General features: G+C 31.7%; 1 protein-coding gene across 49 annotated transcripts in view; it reads right to left on the bottom strand.

Annotated features, from left to right (window-relative positions):
• RIMS2 (regulating synaptic membrane exocytosis 2) overlaps positions 1–22,101 on the bottom strand; it is a 765,294-nt gene that overhangs the window by 212,190 nt on the left and 531,003 nt on the right. For 28 of the 49 annotated variants that reach the window (XM_073018262.1, XM_073018263.1, XM_073018266.1 and 25 more), the window contains one exon: positions 6,021–6,053. The exons of the other annotated variants lie outside the window; for them this stretch is intronic. In XM_073018262.1, coding sequence (XP_072874363.1) covers positions 6,021–6,053 — 33 coding nt within the window. The remainder of the gene's footprint in view (positions 1–6,020; positions 6,054–22,101) is intronic. 49 annotated transcript variants of the gene reach the window in all.

The raw sequence follows: 22,101 nt of genomic DNA, 5'->3' as shown, positions 1-22,101 counted from the left end.
ACACAGAGTTAAGGTGGGTGATAGGCGTAGGTAAAACAGAATGTTATAGTATTCAGAATGTATGAGTAATACATTAATAATTTAACAGTAACATCTTAAATTCAGGATTTAATTTCCAGTGTAGATGAAATTTTATATCAAAAAATAACTACAAAATGGTGCATTCCAAACCTCGTTTTAAATAACTTACTTAATCACTAAATAGCTAATTGTTCCATAGTTATTTGTTCCATGTTGGGGTATCCTTACTCTTTTGAGTTCCAAGAGCTTTAATTATTTTCTTTTATTTGAATATTTATAAGCTTTAGTAAATTGAGCTTAAGTATTATACTTTATCAATAGAAGCTGTCATATGTGATATTTTATATGTACATATATATTTCATTTGAGACTTTTAGATGTATCATAATACTTAATAAAATATTTAAGCTTAAGCTTATATAAAATATTCCTATATACTAACATTTAAACTATCTATCCCAGTATTGAACATAGCATTGACACTTTGTGCCTCCTTATAGACTGAGTGATTTGCATTTTCAAGATTTCAGGGTACTAGGGTTATATAAGGTTTTCATGACTGAGCCATCTTGAGTATCTCCGTCTTTGACTTTCATCAATAATACTGAGTTAATCAAATAAAAGATGTAATCAATGCACACGGAGTATCTATAAAATGGATAGAATGTGAAATACAATTGATAATAATTAAGATTTTGGAAAATTTCAAGAACAGCTTATATGTGCATTTATATGTGTCTGTACATGCACATATATTAAATTACTACTATAATGAATGTTACTTCTCTTTACTTTTAAGGACATAAGTGCAACAATATGCCATATAAAAGCACAGAGCATTCAAAACATGTCATATATGCCACTCAAATCTGACAAGAATTGATATACAAGTTTGAAATATACATGCTATAGTCTGAATATTTGTGTCTCCTCAAAATTCATGTTGAAACCCTAACCACTAAAGTGAGCATATTAGGAGATGGAGCCTTTGGCGGGTAATTAGGTCATGTGGGTGTTGTGGGATTTGTGCCATAATGAAAGAAGCCAACAGAGATCCATTGCCCTTTCTACCATATTAAGACAAAGAGAAAAAAAGATGGCGGTCAATGAACCAGAAAGCAGGCCCTAGCCAGACACTAAATTTGTTGGCGCCTTGATCTTACTTAGACTTTCCAGTCCCCAGAACAGTAAGAAATAAATTTTTGTGCATTATAAGCCACCTAGCTTATGACATTTTGTTACAGCAGTCTGAATGGACTAAGATAATACATACCAATGGGCAACATTCAGAATAATCAGAGAACCAAAACAGAAAAGAGTACTGTAATTGTATTAATTTTTAGAAGTTTCACTTAGCTAACCCTAACAGGAAGTGATTGTTTTACTAAACATTATGATTACAACACAAAATATATGTTACTTATTCCCAACTGTATTTTTATTAAGAAATGTTTGAAATCTATTCCATTTGAATTGTTAAGCTTTTCAAATTAACATTAATATCTGGAAGACAAATGGATCAGTCTGAAATAGTAATTTATAACGTATTTTCTCAAACTCTTAAGGTAGCACAGATCCAACTATAATAATAATTTAATAATTATTAACATAATAACATAACAAAAATAAATATCACAATAATAATAATTGATCTAAGAGACTGGTGAGAAACACAGCTGACAAAACATTTTTTAAGCTGAGATCTCCTTATGAGTAAAATGTATATTATACAAGCACCAATCTTGTCAAATGCTCTAAATCAGGTCTGGAAGTAATTCTAAAAATTTTTGTAGTTGAAACTTAAGATATTAGTTTATGTAACTTAACAAATAGTATTTTAAAAAATTATTTTGTATTAGACTTGTTTAACAATGATTTTAAAAAATTGTGATATGAAATTTCATATGAGTAAGAAAAGGTGTAATACACCCTAATAAAGCATGCTACTTCTCATTTAAAAGAAACTTCATTATGATTTGCAAGTGCTAAGTCAACATTTTTTTGTTGCTTTCAGATGTGTAATCAATTCCTCCATTTATTGTGTAGAATGATGTAGTGATTGTAATTGGACCTTGTAATGCAATTGAAGGTCTTATAATTGTGGTTTAAAACATAAAACATATTCTTTGACCAAATATGTTAGTGAAGTAATTGGACTTGTGAAATTATTTCTCCATCATATTTTGGGCTAAAATTTATAAAGAATGATAACCAACTTGCATATTCATTAGAGATGTGAGTGACAGAATAATAAAGATATTACCTTTTATTGGCCACATACTACAGTCAGTTTTTGAAAAGCCTTAACTTTAGTTTGCTTTTATTAAACAGGTGAAATATATTCTGAATTGCTTGTCACAAAATTTACTGCTTCCTCTTCTAAAATGATTTCCTTTTTCTCTGAATGTTTTCCTATCCTCTGTATTATTCTCACTTTACTCTTACTTTGGAAGAGAATGCATTAGTCTTTATTTATCTCTAGGCTTATGTGAGTTTGTAGAATCCCAAATACAATGCTGGTTATATAGACCATGTCTCCCTTACAGTATTAGGGGTCTGTAACAGAAATCCAGAAAGCTCAGGCTTCAACTTCATCATACTAGGAGGAAAATGGGTGTTATAGATCTATAGCTACCATTACAATTTTAAAAGTGTATGTTAAGAAAGACTTCAAATTATGTTTAGTTACTATGATAATTAATTTAGAACTTAATATTTGAAGACAATAAAACATTTTTGCTTCCATAAATTTAAACATTCAACACACATCCTAGATACCATTTTTTTTTTTTTTTTTTGTAAGAAAAGTTGCTTCCATTATTAATCTTCTCCTCTTTGGAGTCTTCAAATTCTCTCAACCAAGTCCTTTTCCTCTGCCTTTATGCATATCATAAAGATTCCTTTGCTCAACCTTTAAGTTGTACCTCTGAATTTTCTTCCCCCTCAAAGCTTAAATTCCTTATTATTCTCCTTGTTTTGCTACTACTAAATTACATGGTTCATTCCTTCCAACCAGCACTCATTCTTAACATTTTCCAGTTGGTATGTCAAAACCCTACTATCCTGAGCTTCTTTCTCTAATTCTTTCTGCATTGCTTAGAGACCTCCTAATCTTTTCTACTGTGGTCTAAAACCCTGTTCCTTTTACTTAAATACAATATATCCCTCAACTTCATCAGAGAAAGTTCATTTCCCTTCGTATCATGAATGGAATGTTGACCCTTCAAGAATACTATCTCCCTCAGAAACATTCTGAGGGGAAGCTGCTCAAAATCCTTTAACTTACATATATACTATAGAAGCTCGGAAATGGCATCAGCATTCTTTTTCGTATGAATTGCTGCTTCCACATGTTTACTTTTCTAATCTATGTGAAGTCTATGACTTTTATGTTCATACCATTATTCTTCCTTGTTGCTACCATCTATATTCCAGGCAATTTCCTTCACGTATCTATCAAGCTGAGGCCCCCAATAATTTCAATGTCTGTATAAAAATGCTAGCATCAAAATTTGTTGCTTTATTTGCATTCCCAAACTGTAATCCATGCTCCATCTTGGAAACTCACTCCTCAAAACAAACATTTTATCTTCACATTATTTGGAATTGTCCAACATCTGAAAATTCTAAAGATAATTAAATTGTCTCTCATAATAACCTGCTTAGCTTGCTTCTATTGCCTTAGGTATCACCACAAATTTCATTTCTTTCATTAAGACCTTCTCTCCCAATTCATCAAAAATTCTGCATGATTTTACATGAAAACATGATTTAACACAACATCCTTCCCAATCCATTTGAACATCACTTCAACTACTTCCCTTGCCAGCCACCCTAAATATCCCTATTCTCCTCTACTTTCTATATAACTGCCCACAAAGTTCCAACTGTGATCCAAATGATTAATTACTACATCCAAAGTGTACTAATGAGCCAATCATTACACAATCTTAGAGAACCAATGCCATCACAAATTTAAGGTCTCCACTCAGCTAAACTATAACCATTCTTCAGGATATCCTTGGTGAGCTCCCTGTCTCATTTCCCATGGTATTCTTAACTTTAAAATTTCCCCAAGCCATCAAGAAGCCTATTTTATATTAACTACTTTCATTTTTTTCTTTCCCATCTCCTTTCCCTTCTATTTGGTTTCTACCCACAACTTTACTGAATCAATAAGGCAAAGATCATTATTGACTAGTTCTACCATTTAACAACATATTTGTCTTCTCTAGAATTTGTCTCTGCTGCTTATACCCCTTTCTTAAGATTCACTTCTATCATAGATTTTTTTAAATTCTCTTCTTTCATGAATATCCTACTGTCTTTAATCATTTTCAACATAGTTTTCTGGCTTTTGTTCTTTCATCCATTCCTTAAATGTAAATAAGTGCTGGTGATCCCCAAATTTTGATTCTTGTCTCTCTTACTCTTCATATACTACTGACAATTCCATTAATTCCAATGGCATCACTTGAATGCTGATATGCTACCCTAGTCTATGTCTCTAACACAGACTTCTCTCCTGAATTCCAGACAACCAATCATCTCTACAAGATATTTATACGTGAATATTTCTAAAAGTGAATTCTGTCTTTCCCCTGAAACTTGTACAACATATATTCCCTATCCTAATAAAATGTACCATCAAACATTTCAGTCACCTGAAATCATTCTATTCCTCTTCTTCCTGCATCAATAATATCCAGTCTGATCAGTGACCAGGACTTGTAGGTTCTACATCTTTACATAACTTCTCATGTATTGATTGCCTCTACTGATACCTTAATTCAGACCATTATCATTTCTTAACTGATTCATTACACTATCTCCATATATGATCTTTCTGCTTATATTGCTGCAGTCCATCTTTTACATAACTGCCAAAGTAATCTTTTAGAAACAAATATCTACCTATTCTGTTGCTTTATATGTTTCAGTAACTTACACAATCTTTATAAATCTGGTCTCTGCCTACTTTTGCCTAAACTTGTGTGAAGCTATTGGCCATACTGTTTCCTCTGCCTGAAATGCTCTCGACACAAGAGGCTAACAGTGTTCTAGCTTTTAATATTCAACCAAATTCTTCTACGAAGTCTTTCTTGAACTAATATCTATCCTTCCCAGGGGAAAGGAATCATACCATCTTTACTGATTCCATTATATTTTATATATATGTGCATATATATGTACATACATAATATATATATACACACACACATACATACACTCACACTAGGAAACACCTGCAAGGATATATATACACACACACACATACATACACCCACACTAGGAAACACCTGCAAGGATAGGGAGCTATTGTGTGTCTCCTGTTACTTCCAGCACCTAGAACAGTACCAAATGTGTTTAATGAATGCTCAAGTTTCAGCTCAAGTGTTACCTCTTCTAAGACACTTTTTCTGACTGTCTAGTTGAAATAAGCTTTATTTCAGTTTATATTTCTGTAGAATATATTGTCAGAATAAGCTGCACTGACACATAAACAGAGCATGTTATCCACATCTCTTAACTCTTCAGTGATATTGATAGCTTTTTTAGGGTATTAGGTCTTTGGTATTCTCCACAGTGTAGAACACTGATGAACTCATGTTAGGAATCAAATACTTTTGAAATTATTTTAAAAAACCAGAAACTAGTTTTAAGTCTAAAATGCTTGAAACCAAACATATATATCTCTCTGTGTGTGTGTGTACCTAAGCATACACATACACACACATTCCATTTGCCTTTATTCAGTTTATGGAAAAATTATATATATACATATTAAAAAATTAATTATTTTACTTTTATCCATCTAATTGGAGCAGTTGCTGTTGATAGTTGAATATAAAAATGCCTAAATTAAAATACTCATAAGATTTAATATTTTGTTATATTACAAAGGAATGAAAAATTATGAAATGAATAAAAAATGATTAAACATTTCTAGGAAAAGTTAGATAAATAAAATAATAACAAAAAAAGCAGAAGAGACAGACCTGCATATCTTCTCCTCGTAGAGTCCAGTTCTTCTGTGATCACATCGTGTAATGGACAGACATAGACAAAGGAGATGGGAGTGAGTGGATGTACTCAAAAGGTAAAAAGTGACACTGATGGAAAGGGCCTCAAATCATTTTGAGAAAGAATCCTGTGTACAGTTTTAGGGAAGATATAATCAAATGCATTCCACAAAAAAATACATAAGAACTAATGGCAAGTTGATTTTGCTACTATAGGTTAGCAGATTTAGAAAAATAAAGTTAGTGTAGAAATAAAGAGGATCCAAAAGTTTACAATTATTTACGTACAGCAAATCCTGAACACCAATGCTGAAGAAAGATACCATTAGTAAAAACAGTGTTAGTTGTATGACCACATTGTTCAAGACATTACTGAGTTAATTTAAAGTCTGTTACAATGCTTTCGAACTTTTAATTGTCTGAAGAAAAGATTTAATTGAGTCATCACCAAAAAGAGCAATAAAAATAGTTTCAACAGATTTCTATTCCTTTTATGCTTCCCAGGTAAACCAGTGTGCACACAAAAACAAAGAATGGTCATCAGGCTAATATTTAATTGAATTATTTCAATACAGCAAAATATCATAAAAATTTTATGAAGTAATAATTATAGTACAGGTCTTTATTAGAAGAGTAGCTGAAATATATGGCTTCATTTCAGCATTAAAAATCCAAACTAAACTTCAATGTAGACAGATTTTCTTTGATCATATTCCCTTTTAATCCTATTCATTCAACAGATTCTTACAAATGCCACTTTATAGATTATTAAAATTTATGCTAAAATGTATCCATCCAAATCCATCAACTATAACAGATATGACACATGTTTTGGAAATACTTTTTCCCTCAGTGCTAGTGAAGAAGTTCAAATAACATTTTATACAGTGACTTCAAAACAGAAAAATGTCTGTTAAAATCAGAATTCTAAGAAAAAATTTCTTCCAAAGATATTGGTATGATTGACACAGATGAACAATATGCCACAAAACCAAAATTTTCTATTTTAATTTACACACTTAGCGCTGAATCAGCTACTACAAATTCTAAAATCAAACACCACATTTAAGTTCTGCAATAGTTGCATCATTCTTTTTGAGTGATGTATATAGCAAAGCATATTGCATCAAAATATACTTGCAATATCAACATATTAAAATTATAGCTCTTTAGAGAACGATTTCCTATAACAAATTTGTCTCTTTATATGAATAGTGATAAAATAAAAACTTTCCATTAGACTAAGTCCATTAGTACTAGCTAAGATGACCAAAATAATTTTTCTTAGAAAAAAACCAGAAATCTTAGTATGAATTATAGAAAACCGGAAAAGAAATGACATTTTGAAATTTAATATCATTTTCATTATTATATGAACATATTTTTTCACCTGTTGAAAATAAGACATTAAATCTCATCACAAATTACAAACCATACTGCTAACAGGATTAACCACTAGAAAAAAAATCTTCATATTCTTCTGAAATGTACTAATACACATTAAAATGATACATGCTATATTTTTGTTTCCATCATCAATCCACCTGCTTCTCAAAGAAGAATAAGGTAGGACAATCACAGTTTATTAATAACCTAGGCTAATGCTGACTTTCATATGTTGCATCGTGTTTTTAAACACAAAATTTCCCTAGATATACATTTTCCACACTACTAAAAGAGGTTCCTCAAATGTTAAAATGAAATTGGTATGAAGTGGATGAAATAATGGTTTCCATATATTCCATCTCTAAGAAAAGATTTTATTGTTTGCAGAAAGTATTAAAAACTACACAAATAAATGAAGCTTCTTTCTTCACCTAGTATTTTCCTGTATTTTGGATTACTTTATGTGTTATCAATCCAATAGTTTTCATATTACGTGGATCCAAATATGAAAAATTATTCTCAATTCACTCATTAATTAATTTTAGTGAGTAACAGAGGCACACATAGTTCCAGTGACTTACCCAATGATATAAAACAAGTTCAGTTGCAGAGCCAGAAATAGAACAGGGGTATCCTGATTACCAGGTCAATTTTCTTTGTACTAGATACTATATGACCCAATGAAAGCATGTAAAATACAAAGTCAAAGAAGAAAAAATAATTCTCTCATGGTGACGCCTGAACTGGACATTTTATTATACAGTATTTAATTAGAAACATTTTTTTCAAAGTGGCACATTCTGCAACTGTCAAGTAATTCACCAATGCTTTCATTCTTGTAAGGAATATGGCAAAACTTATCTTAGAGTCAATAAAAAACTTTTTTTCAGGAAGTACAAAATTTATATGACTAATAAGGGGATGAAAATGAAATATTTTGAAAATGATTTCACTACTAACTAAAAGTATCAATTAAGTCATTTGCCATAGTTTATCTGAATATGATCCATTAATGAGTCCATAACTAAGCTTACATAAAAATATAACTTTAGCAAATAAAAATTAATGTAATACATAAAATCTCAATATATAAATATAGTTGTATCATATACATTTAAAATATTTTTGGTTTTTTGGATTTCCTGTGGTTATAGTTTTATTATGTACTATTGCATTTAAACAGCCTCATTTTAAAAGAGAAACATAGAGTCAACTACCTTACTTAAGCAGCCATGTCTTAGGCAAATGATAATATGCGACAAGTACTTATTTTGCATATAGTATTATAATGACTAGCAGACTTCGGTGAACCTTGAAAGAAGCTAAGAGCATCCCCTCTATTTCTCCCATATTTCTCATTACCATGCCACAGTCAAATATTCTACTTTTTAGTGCAGTTAATGAAGGGTTCTAATGAGAACTCTTTCTTTTTCATTTATCCAATAACCAGTTACCAGACTCTTCTATAACTAATAAACTCAACTTTTCATCTAATCAATAACCAGTTAAGACTGATTAAGGATAGTAACAGTATTCCCTCTTTTAGGTGCCCAGGTACTATCACAATTATGGCTGGATCTTTGTTTTAGACAGAAAATATAAAGAATTTCTTTGTAAAAACAAAAACAAGTACAGTGTTTTTTGTTCATTCCATCATACAAAATAAAATATTTTCATAAATTATGATGAAATAAAAGACACATAAATTATACTGAATAAACTCATAAGCACCATGTAATCACTTCTGGTAAATTATTTTACAACAAATATTTTAAAATTTAAAAGATACCATCAAGTTGCAAACTATTTAATATAAAAAGCAAGATGGGTGTGATTTCATTATTGTGTATCATATAGTGTGCTTATACAAACCTACATGGTATAGCCTACTACACACCCAGGCTATGATATAGTACTGTTGTGCCTAGGCTACAAACCTGTACAGCATGTTATTCTATTCAATACTATAGGCAACTGTGACACAATTGTATTTTGTATATCCAAACATAGAAAAGATACAGTAAAAATACAGTATTATAATCTTATGGGACCACTGTCATACAGACATCCATCCTTGACTGAACCATCATTATGTGGCACATGACTGTATATCTACATATCTGCATATATAGATATTAATGCATGTATAAAATCATTTTCATCAAACATATTTGGTAATATAGCAAGTTCATGAGAATATGATGTGAGCTTTTATGAAAATTTTGTGCAAACTAAGAATTCTTCCCTTGCCAATGTAATAATGTTTTAACTATTGTTATGTTTCAACTGAACACATATCTCACGTGCAAATAGAAATGATCATCTGTAATCAATTTAAAAAAGACAAACACATGGGGCCTCTTTATCCACAAATGCAGTTTGCACCAAGGGTATTTGATATCTATCTGAAATTCTGCTGATTGGCTAATGTTCTCACTTACCACCATTTACAACAGGCATACACTTGGTACTGTTACCAGATTTAATTGCAGTTGAATTAAATATGTCTATGTCTCATAGAAACAAGCACTATGTTAACAAGGTTTCTGACACAATGAAACAGAAGCATGAAGATTCTAAGTGTATATTAGAATTTGAACATAATTAGAAGCTAACCATAGTGTGAGGGCTCATTGAGTCTTAGAATGTTTCCTTTGGGGGAAGGAGAAATACTTTTCAAAAAAGAAGCCTAGTAAGAACCTAGTAAGAGGGCCTCAGTGATACAAAGATCAGAATAGAAATCTCCTATAAAAACTAAATGCTTACCAAGTTTACAGATGACAAACTAGAACATCTCCACAGTGACAAAACCTTTTAGAAAAATTTCTCAATCCAAATGATGTGAAGTAATCATTTCTAAACTAAATATTTCCAATAATTTTGTCTACAACCATAAATTTACTGAACATTTACAATAATTTCAACCTATTAAATGGCCATCTATTAAATTAGGTGCACTATTTTCAAATACTTTGCTATTTTTAAAAATTCACTATAGTTACATAAAGAGGTTCTCTTTTTTTTTTTTTTTTTTTTTTTTTTTTTTTTTTTTTTTTTTTAGAAGGAGTCTCACTTTGTCACCCAGGGTAGACTGCAGTGGCATGATCTTGGCTCACTGCAACCTTTTCCTCCTGGGTTCAAGCGATTCTCCTGCCTCAGCCTCCTGAGTAGCTGGGATTACAGGTGCATGCCACCACACCCAGGTAAGTTTTGTGTTTTTAGTAGAGACAGGGTTTCACCATGTTGGTCAGTCTGGTCTCAAACTCCTGACCTCATGATCTGCCCGCCTTGGCCTCATCAAGTGCTGGGATTATAGGAATGAGCCATTGTGCCTGGCCTAAAAAAGCTTATCTTTTAAATGCCTTCCTATTTTGGGCAGTGCTGTTTTTCTTTGATTTTGTCTTTGAAATCCAACATGTAATACATTTTTAAATGCAGAAAAAAAGAGAGTATGTACTGAGGGAGTTTAAAATAATTTATTTCCAGGCTGGGCACTGTGGCTCACGCCTATAATCCCAGCACTTTGGGAGACTGAGGTGGGAGGATCACGAGGTCAGGAGATCGAGACCATCCTGGCTAACATAGTGAAACCCTGTCTCTATTAAAAATACAAAAAAATTAGCCAGGCATGGTGGCAGGCACCGTAGTCCCAGCTACATGGGAGGCTGAGGCAGTAGAATGCCATGAACCCAGGAGGTGGAGCTTGCAGTGAGCCGGGGTTGTGCCACTGAACTCTAGCCTGGGTGACAGAGTGAGACCCTGTCTCAAAAATAAAAATAAAATAAAATAAAATAAAATACATTTTATTTCCAAACTATAGCATGCTCTTTATCATAAGAAGAATGGTTACTGAAAAACAGTCTTGGTATTACAAACTTGTCTGTATATGCAGAGAAAACTGAACTAATTTCAAATGAGCAACTAACTTCATAAATCATGAAATTTCACTTCCTGATTACTATGAAAGAATTTACTTCTTAAGATATTAGTAGTATTTAATTCCAAATTCTACCACCTGATTTGTCATATAAAACATTTGTTTGTCTTACATCATTTTTTCCATTAAGAATAAAATATGCTTATTTTACAACAATTCAGAAATTACCAGAAATTATCAAGCTGCTGATAATGACCAAGAACAGAACCCTGATGCCTTTTTCCAGACTGGATGGCTTAAACTAGTACTTAATAAGAAGACTGATTTGGAATACCGCTTTAGACTAAAATAAATTTTTCCTACTTTCAAGAAATCTTAAACATTCAAGAACAAAAAGAAACAAAAGTACAAAATATCAAAATACTCAAGAAAAAAATTTTACGGTATAAAATTCACTACAAAACACTTAATTGAATATTTACTTTTCCTAAAGATACGTTTTATAAAACATAATTCCAAAGGTAAAATTAAGCAAAAAACCCCCTACTTATACTATAATTATAAATTCCATAAAGAACACAGTATGGAAATGTTCATGTTAGAAAAAATTTAAAGGTTAATACATTAATTAAATCAAATAATGCCAAATCTAGGGGCTTATGTACACATTAAAATATTATAGTTTAAATATTAAAATATTAACAATTTGTTACTCTGAATATTTTCAGCTTTCAAAAATACTGTAAAATCATACAGTATATCAGCAAAGGGTTTAGTTGCAAAAAAAAAGAGTTATTTTCCATATAAGATACAAGATAAGAGCACATTATGGTTTCAGTTACAATAACAATAGCTGTGTCAATTCAAGATTTTCCTAGATGTAGCATAACTTACACTTAGAAAATAACAAATCGAAGCTCATAATCATTTTAAAGTTATATGTCCAAGTAAATAAATTCTGAACTACATAAGTGCAAGATTAGTTTCTAAGACTAATTTTGGAGAATATGCAAAATGGTATCAATTCCAAAACATTCATTAAGCCTGAAGAACTTCTAATTTAAGGTAGCTTTCCCACTACTTTTTTGTGTGGTAAATAAAATATCAGCCTAAAATATTTTATGTGGAAATATGCTCTTATAAACATTTCTAATTACTATAAGGAAAGATAAACTCAGAAGGTAAAAATTATAAAATTCAATTGCTTAAAGCTTTTTTTTTCAATATTTAATATTACTGAATTATTAAAGATCATAATATTCTTCTCTGGGATCAGATTGCTTATTGAAAAGATAACACATTATCCACGCTCATGTATCCTTGATTTACATTAAAAATATTTTATTAACTTTAAGGCCTAAAAATTTCTAATCCACATTCTACAGGAAGAAGACATTAAATGATTTACTCTAAAAATTATTTACAAAAGCTTGGGTTTAAAATAATGCATAGGATTCATATATTTTATGTTAACATGAAAGATATTAATATGATAAATATTACATTTCCCAGTGATCTTTATCTATACTGATGTCAATTAAGATAAAAATATTACAAGTAGGGTAGGCCGCCGTAGCTCATGCCTATAATTCTAGCACTTTGGGAGGCCGAGGCGGGCGGATCACCTGAGGTCAGGAGTTTGAGACCATCCTGGCCAACATGGTGAAACGCCATCTCTACTAAAAATACAAAAATTACCCAAGCGTGGTGGCGGGTGCCTGTAATCCCAGCTAATTGGTAGGCTGAGGCAGGAGAATCGCTTGAACCAGGAGGTGGAGGTTGCAGTGAGCCAAGATCGTACCACTGCACTCCAGCCTGGCAACAAGAGTGAAACTCTGTTTAAAAAAAAAAAAGATACTGCAAGCAAATCACTTCTTTTGCTGATAATCCTCTCAAGACATCCCAGTTAAGAAATACTAAGATTATTCTTTAAAAAAAGCAGATATTAGTCATAGTACTCAAAATTCATCCAAATACTTGTTAACTCATTTACTAGTCCATGTCATGCCATTTAGCTCTTTGGTTCTATAGTCTCACATTTAAAATAAAAAATTCAAGTGTTATTTTTACTGCTAGTAAACATCCCAGAAATGGCAAATTCCCAGGCATTATAAATTGTTCTGGCATAGATTTTCATAAAACATCAATTGAAAAAGAAAACAATATATGCTATTGATGCACAGCCAACTTTCCATCTCAGGTTTGGGCTCAATCCCATACAGTTTTTCTGATCCCACAAGTTTGCCAAATTAACCAACCCTTTGATGAGGAATCTTTGGCAATTTATTGAAGTGGGTTTCTTAGATTTCAGCACATAAAAATTAGATATTAAGCACTGTTTATAATCAATAGATTATTAATATCATAAATGCACTTAAACATAAAAGAAATAACTCCAAACATGTCTTCTGTAAAGCGTAAGCTCATATAAACATGTTGTTGCAATATAATCTGCTATATCTGTATCCTACTACTTTCTTCCCATTTTATTACTCCAAAGTTTTCATAATTAAACATATTCTTTAAATATCCTAATTTCCTTTTAGAAACAAACAGATAAGAATATTTATGAAGCACTAAAATTTAACATTGTTTTTACTGCCTTAGAATATTGCATACTTACTCACGACATTTAGGGTTTCAATTTCCAGGACCAATTTTCTAGGATACAGGAAAATATATAATCGCCAAAACAAAAAAAAACTATAATCATTTTAAACTATGACATTAAGCCACTATAGTTAAATTCAACTAAATAAAATATTTAAAGTAGATCTTTAAAATGTTGTGTTTCTGAGATGTCAAAATATTTTTTAGTTAAACATTGCATTGTTTTGTGTTTTAATATACAATGTAACTTATTTACATAGATATATATGGCCACAAACATATTCATGTATTGGACATGATGACAAAGTGGACAACAAATAAATAATAGTTTATGATCAAGGATAACCTGTATCATACAATGTAGCAAGGGGAGAGGTTTACAGTAATAATTTTTGATATATAAATCATAACAAAACATTGATTTTATATTTATCTTGTTTACTTAAAAATATCCTTAAATATATTAAGCTAATCACTGTTTTCTCAATAAACTGATATTAACCGAAGATTTGAAAAGATATATATTTTCTTACAACTTTATGAATAAATTTAAATTCCCAATGTGAATTCCAGTTTATTTTATTACATTTTCAGTATGTATTGTTTTACTAAAAAATAATTCACAGATTAAGTTTTCACTATGCCATCTTTCTTTGCTCTTCAGACTTATGTTACATTATACATTTTCTCAAAGCATTCTATCCTCCTTAAAGCACTTATTACAATTGTAATAACTTAATCATGAGTATAATTATTTTTAAATTATGTATTTTTGCAGACATAATATGCATAATATGCAGACATAATAAGCAAGACAGGTAATTGCTATATCTGTCTTGTCTACACTAATAAGTCAGTGCCAACTAAAACGCTTGGAATACAGCAGGATGGCAACAAATACTTGTTAAACACTAGTTTAATTTTTACATTGACATCTTTTAAAATATGGATCTTAGAGCTTTAACATGAAATGAGTCAGTACATAAAAATACTTTATTACTACAGACACAACATTTTTAATTATAATATCATTAGTAAAACTCCATTTGAATTTTTAAATTTTCAATGAATCAATGTATTCTCATCCAATTACTAATTAAAAGTAGTACTGGATTTTTAGTTAATCAATTATCTCTGCACTTTGCCTTTTTAAATTTTATTCTTGGTTCAAGTTTTGTCTTCTACTTAACCCATTTATGCCTAGTATTCCATAATTGGAATGCTAAGCTTGTGGGAATTATTTATATCCTACTGCTTAAGTTCATTGCCAAGGTCTGATTTTTCACACTCAAAAAATGCGCAACCTCCAGCATAAATGGGTTAATCATATCTCTCCATAAAAAAAGAAGAAAGGGAGAAGAAAACAAAAACACTTTGTTTCAATTCACTGGTAGAATTAACAGTTTGAAGAGACTCCTTATTGAATTCACATACTATGCTAACCCTCTTCCTTGTGGCTGGCAACATATTTTATCTCCCAAGATTGTAAATAAATAATTACCAATATATGGTATAAATATCTCAATAGCATTTGCCGTTAAATAATAGAAATATCCTACAAAGACAAACTTTAGAAAGTATATTGAGCTTTTATTGTACTTTTTAGGGAAGCAAGTACCTCTGCATTAAAGTACTTCAGTTTTAGTCAGCGTAATCAAATATGTAAAGTGGATGACCATCTGTATTTAAATTAGTCATTTTTTCCCTAAAGGACTAATCTTCATAAGAATAAAATAATTATATTTTCCCCAAAATATGTGTAATTAGTTTTCTAAACAAATCTTGAAATAAAGTATTTGCCACTCTAATCTAAATGGAATCTACACACTATCAAGTTCACACCAAAATGAGAAAAATGAGGTACAACAAGCACACACGCATTTTAGAAAGCATGAAATGCAATGCTTGTAGTCTCATGCTTTCATATGGTTTCCAAAGCCTGACAAACCTGGCTCAGATTGATGTTTCTTTTTCGGCAATGGTTTGTCATCACTTATTGTACCATTCACCCTTCTCTGCTGATCTTCCCATGTAACTTCTAGTATAAATCAAAAATAATAATCAGAGCTTATCAGAAACATTAGATAATGTGCATAACAAGAATCTAAATACACTTCAGGGATCTATGGGATTTGGGGGGATATTTTTCCTAAATTCTCACATAAACTATGTAATATGCAGTTAACATTTTAAATACAGAAATGTGACATTAAAATTCTGCTTAATAAATTTCAAATTCCAAAGCACTAAAATTTACTTTCAGTATATCCCAAACAGAATTAAAGTCATAAAAAGAACAGAATTAATAAAATGGCATGTAATTAAAAGTTGTAAATTTATTTGTTTTTAAAATTCAATAAAATACAGAGGAACAAGCTTTAAGATTTGAAATTCTTAAATGATCATTGTTTGTATCCCATCTTTAATTTATAGATTAAAGTTAATTTAATAAATATTAGGTAATTTGAAGAATGATTATATTCATGGAGACTTAACTATGAGGTGACTTTTTAGTAAGTAATATTTAAGAAACCCATATGTCTGCAAAGTAATTATATTCCAGCTAGTCTTTATCACACTATGTAGCCAATTCTATCTGAACACTATAATTTAAAGAGCATACAGTTTGAGACCAGCCCGGACAACATAGGTTCTCTTTTCTTAGATCTTTTTTTTTTTAGAGATTCTATCTCTTAAAAAACTTTAAAAAATTAGCCAGGCATAGTGGCATGTGCCTGTAGTTCAGTTACTTGGAAGGCTGAGGTGGGATAATCACTTGAGCCCAGGAGATCAAGGCTGCAGTGAGCTATTATCGCACCACTGCACTACAGCCTGAGTGACCGTGAGACCCTTTCTCTAAATAAAATAAAATAGCATAAATTCATTTATTAGTAAGATTTATATAATATGTTCCAATGTGCTTTCATAGATGGCATCACGTTTGACCCTACAAAACACAGATGGGACCTTCTATCAGGTAGTTTATACAGGTGAGAAAATAGAACTGACTGATAAGGATAAGCACTGAAAAATTATCTTAGCTTACAATTTCATACTCATTACATCACTTGATTTTCAAAGTAGCATACTGGGAATGGAAGAAATATGTTACAATTTCCTTTACTCAGATGAACTAACTTGGGGCAAAGGTCTAGAGTCACACAGTACACTGTAAAGCAGGCCCTGAGGCAAAGTTTCAAGAACTAAGCTCTTTGTCTTGTATCATATCACCTTCCTAAGATTAAGTTACTTTCAACAACAAAGAGAAGATGATTTAAGGATAGCATTTAGGAAGTCAACAATGATATAGCCTTGAAGAATAACTAAGTTTGCAGGAAGGTATGAGGTGAAAGGGAGTTCTTTCCTAAATTTGATTAGTCAGTTGGGACTTTGGAAGCATAGAAGAAATAAGATGAGAAAAGGGAAACAAAAGTAAATTTAACGGGAACGGTCTCCCAGAATGAAAGGCAAGGTTAGGAAAATAAATTAGAAATATTCATTTACAAGTACTTCACTTAAACAACAGGTACACTTAAGCTTATGGATTATGAATGGAGAGAGAATCTTAAGGGCATTCCTTCCACTTTATTCCAACCTCTGCTTTAGTTCAGGCTATCAAATATTGGATGATTGAATTGCCCTAAATGGTCCTATGCCCTCAGTTTCTTCTCTTTCAAGTCCATCTTGCTTGCTGTCACCAAGTTACTTTTCTTAATACAGATGTGATTGAATGTCCATCCTGCTCAAAAACATATGATAAATCCCTTGGTATTTTAAAGTATCCCTGAATCGCTCTCATATTAATTTTGGACACATGTTCATTTATCTAAGTTGGGAAGGAATGATATAGTTAGGAAATATCCACCAATTCCACTATAAAATCCACTCCTAGGTAGATACTAGTCAAATTTGGAAATTAAGATATGGGTGCTAACATTCTCCCTGCCCTAGAGCATTCATGAGAATAGAGAGAGGCAACAAAACAAAGCCAAGATCCTCTATCACTATTGTATCCTAACACCCTAAATGGTATCCAATACCTAGAATGCCTGCAGAAGCAATCATTAATTACAAAGACTGTCAAAATAACTATCACTTTTGGTTCCTTTGTAAACTTTTTAAATACATTTGCTTGTTTTTATTTTCCCCCCTCCCCTCCCTCCTTCCTTTTCTTTCTTTCTTATTTACAAGGTTATCTGTATTTGAAACAACGTAGACATTGTACACATTAAAGGAACAAAATATATATTTTTTCAATCTCATTGTGTATTTTTAACAGGTGATACAGTAGGGTTTAGTCTATATAATCCTGGCAAAGAATTAATCACTAACAGTCAATTAGGAAGTTTGTAGATGTTAACTTTCCAAAACCAAACAAAATTAACCAACAATAATAAAACATAAAGAATAAATTGGAAAGAAAACTATTTGATACTTTAGACTTTATCAGCCACATTTCCAAAAATTCTTACTTTTGTTAAATCCTAATGGATTAAACAGTTCTCTGGCCTAGAGAAAAGTATCCTACAATTTGTATATTGATTTTTACATATGCATTGAAATATGTAGAAATGTATTAGCACATTATGAGATAACTTATGCTGCAATCCAATCCTATTTATTTCCACCCTGGTATTGTTTCTTATGCAAGTCATTTGATTAAGAATAGCATCATGATTACTAATTTCCAAAAATCTACGAAACTATATACAGTCATACATTGCTTAATGACAAGGATATGTTCTGAGAAATGCATTGTTAGGTGATTTCGTCATTGTGCAAAGATCACAAAGTGTACTCACACAAACCTAGATGGGGTAGCCTACTATATACCTAGGCTATTTGATATAGCTTGTTGCTCCTAGGCTACAAACCTGTACAGCATGTTACTATACTAAATACTGCAGGCAATTACAACACAATGATAAGTATATATGTATTTAAGCATATCTAAACATAGAAAAGGTACAGGAAAAATATAGTATGATAATATTATGAGACTATTGTTGTATATGGAGTCCATTATTGACCAAAACAGCATTATGTGGTACATTACTGTGTGTGTGTGTGTGTGTATATATATACACATTTGTTTATGTTTATGTTTAACAACTGCTTCAGGGTAATCATAATCAGACTTAATTTGACTTTAAATATAAAATTAAAATTTTCAGATTTTTTGCTGAATATACAAAATCATAGCAAGACATTACTATGAAATTATAGTAATAATAACTAACATTTATATAGTAATTATTATGCGACAAGTATTGTTCTGCTTCATCTTCCCAACTTCAAACTTATTTGTTTGTATATTTGCTTTAGAGACAGAGTCACCCTTTGTCACCCAGGCTGGAGTGTGGTGGTGCAATCACAGCTCACTGGAGCCTCAAACTCCTGGGTTCAGCAATCTTCCTGCCTCAAGCTCCCAAGTAGCTGGGACTAGAGGTGTACACCACTACACTTGGGTAATTAAAAAAATTTTTTTTGATAGAGGCAGGGTCTTATTAGGTTGTCCAGGCTGGTCTCAAACTCCTTTCCTCAAGCAATCCTCCTGCCTCGGCCTCCTAAAGCTTTGGGATTACATCTGTGAGCCACTGCACCTGGCCTATTATGTGACAACTATTTGTTCTAAGCAATTTAATATACCAAATTATTTTAAAAAGTAAATTTATAGCATATCTACACAGCAAATAATATAATTTAGAATGGACAGATTTTGCCATTATAACCCTTCCAAGACAACTAGCAGTCTGCCACACCTTTTCCTACACTTGATTTCCTCCACCCACTTGCTTTCTATGAAGATGTGTATGTGATAATAGCTTGGGATTGTGTCCTCAGGAATATTTATATTTCAGTGTTCTAGAAAGGCTAAAAGCTTTGTATTACGAAAATAAGCCATTAGGTAATAGCGGAATATGAAATACCATGACAGGTAATGGCAGAAATATTTGGGACTGAAAACCTACCCAGAACCTCTCAAAACTTACCTTCTCCTTATAAAATTGACCCTGAATATGTACCATGATCTTAAGACACTTTATATAAGTTACACATTATAGAGTAATTTTACCAGCTATGTTTTATTTCTTATCATTATATTATTTTTTCCCCTTGGGAGCTCCCTAAAGGCAAGAAATATGTCTTGTTTATCTTTGCATCCTTAATGGCTATCTAGTATAACACATTTAAAATAGTAGATATTGGTTGAACTACATCTTTAGCTAACGTCTAAAAGCAACAATTACAACAACAGCAAAAAACAAAAAACCAACAAACAAAAAACCGGTTGAAGTCCATGCAAAGAGAACACAATCTAGAACAGTGTCATAGAACACTATGAAGAGGTATGGTATATCAACACATGAGATTAATAGTCTAGATTAGAGATCTGCTGCTATGTGGATTGAAGAAAGGTAGTTATCCTCCAGAATTCTCCTCCTTTATCTATAAGGGAAAATAGTTTTATCAAAAGATGTATAATGTTCCTTCCAAATCTAAAAGTATTTGATTCTAAATCAAGGAGCTATGTCACAGAACACTGATAGATATCTTGGTGAACTATAGGCACACGGTTCGAGGCCACATGGCATTAAACAGCAAAGTGGCAGACCTGGATTCAGAAGAAGCCAAGGGAACAAGAAGTTTCCCACATATCCTTCATGTATTCTGTTTCTTCGACCTCTCCTCACAGCTCTAGATATTTTATTTTCTTCCCTTTACAGCCTTTCAAAGGTGTCTGCACTTGCTGTCTCCACTCCTCTCTTCCCTTGAATCTACTCTAATCAGTCCTTTAGCCCTTATCACTCTACCAAAACTGCTCTTAATAAAAGTCAACATGGTGACTTCCTACTTGCTAAGTGTGCTGATTGTTTCACATTCTTGATAATTCTCTCCTTCAAGTGATTTCTTAACTTGTTACTCTTCTCCCAATTTCTCCATTTCTGGCTGCTTCATCTTCTCAACTTCAAAGTATCAAAGTGGTCCAGTTTATACTTCCTGGACCTCTTCTTTATCTACCTACATGTGTCCACTTGTCCTCTTGATAACCAGTCTTACAGTGTAAATACCTCTTTATATGGATGAGTCCCAGATTTATAGCTACAGTCTACACCTCTAATATGAAATGTAGACCATATTTAATTTGGCATCTTCACTTGGATGTCTAACAGCATCTCTAACTTATCATATCCAAAACTGAGTACCTGATATTCTCACTCAATCTATTATTCTCAAGTATTTCCCTGTATTAGTTAATAGAAACTCCATTATTTTTCTACTTAGGCTAAAAACTTGGATGTCATTATGGAATCTTTCTTTCTCTTTTACTTTGTTGGGAAATGTTGTTGGCTCTATCTTCAACATCTATTCAGAATCCAACAACTTATACTGCTATCACACTGGTCTAAGCCAGTATCATCTGTTTCCGGGGCTAGTGCAAAACCTAACAATGTTCCCTGTTAGCGATCTTAATTCTTGAGGGCATTCTCAATGTAGCAATTGAAATCATCTTACTAAAAAAAAAAAAGGGGGTATTGTGTCACTTTAATCCAAACCTTCCCATTTTATGTGATAAAAACCAAAATCCCAACTATGATCTATAAGTTCATATATGAGTCACCCCTCTAGCCCCAACTATCCTTCTGACTGCACCTGCTACAGCAATATACTTTAACTTATCCACAATATGCTTTAACCAATTAAAAAAAAAGTCCTCCCTTAAACTTACTTAGGAACTTTATTGTGATATATAAAATAAACTGTAAATAAAAAGCCATTCTCTCAGAAGAAGATAGCAAAGGACAAATTGAATAACTAAATCTTAATTATAGGTATAATCAAAACATTAAGCCAAGTAGAAACCAAGTTAGCATATGTGAAATATGTACAGAGTTCTCATCTTACAAATTTATTCATTAATTTCTAGGTTCAACTATATCATATGTTGGGTTGATTTATATAGCAATAGCAATGTTTTACAGTGGAGAGGATTTCATATAATGATAAAAACACAAATTTATAAGTGTGCATATAAAAACAAATTTATAACTGAGGTTTCAACAATCATTGTCACTAGAAAACTTTACATGTGAAACTGCCTTTGCAAAATAAAGACGTTATAAGAAATCTGAAGCCGGGAGCGGTGGCTCACACCTGTAATCCCAGCACTTTGGGAGGCTG

This window comes from Chlorocebus sabaeus, chromosome 8, assembly GCF_047675955.1.
Source record: "Chlorocebus sabaeus isolate Y175 chromosome 8, mChlSab1.0.hap1, whole genome shotgun sequence".
Classification (NCBI taxonomy): Eukaryota; Metazoa; Chordata; class Mammalia; order Primates; family Cercopithecidae; genus Chlorocebus; species Chlorocebus sabaeus.
This window is presented reverse-complemented; position numbering and strand designations above follow the sequence as displayed.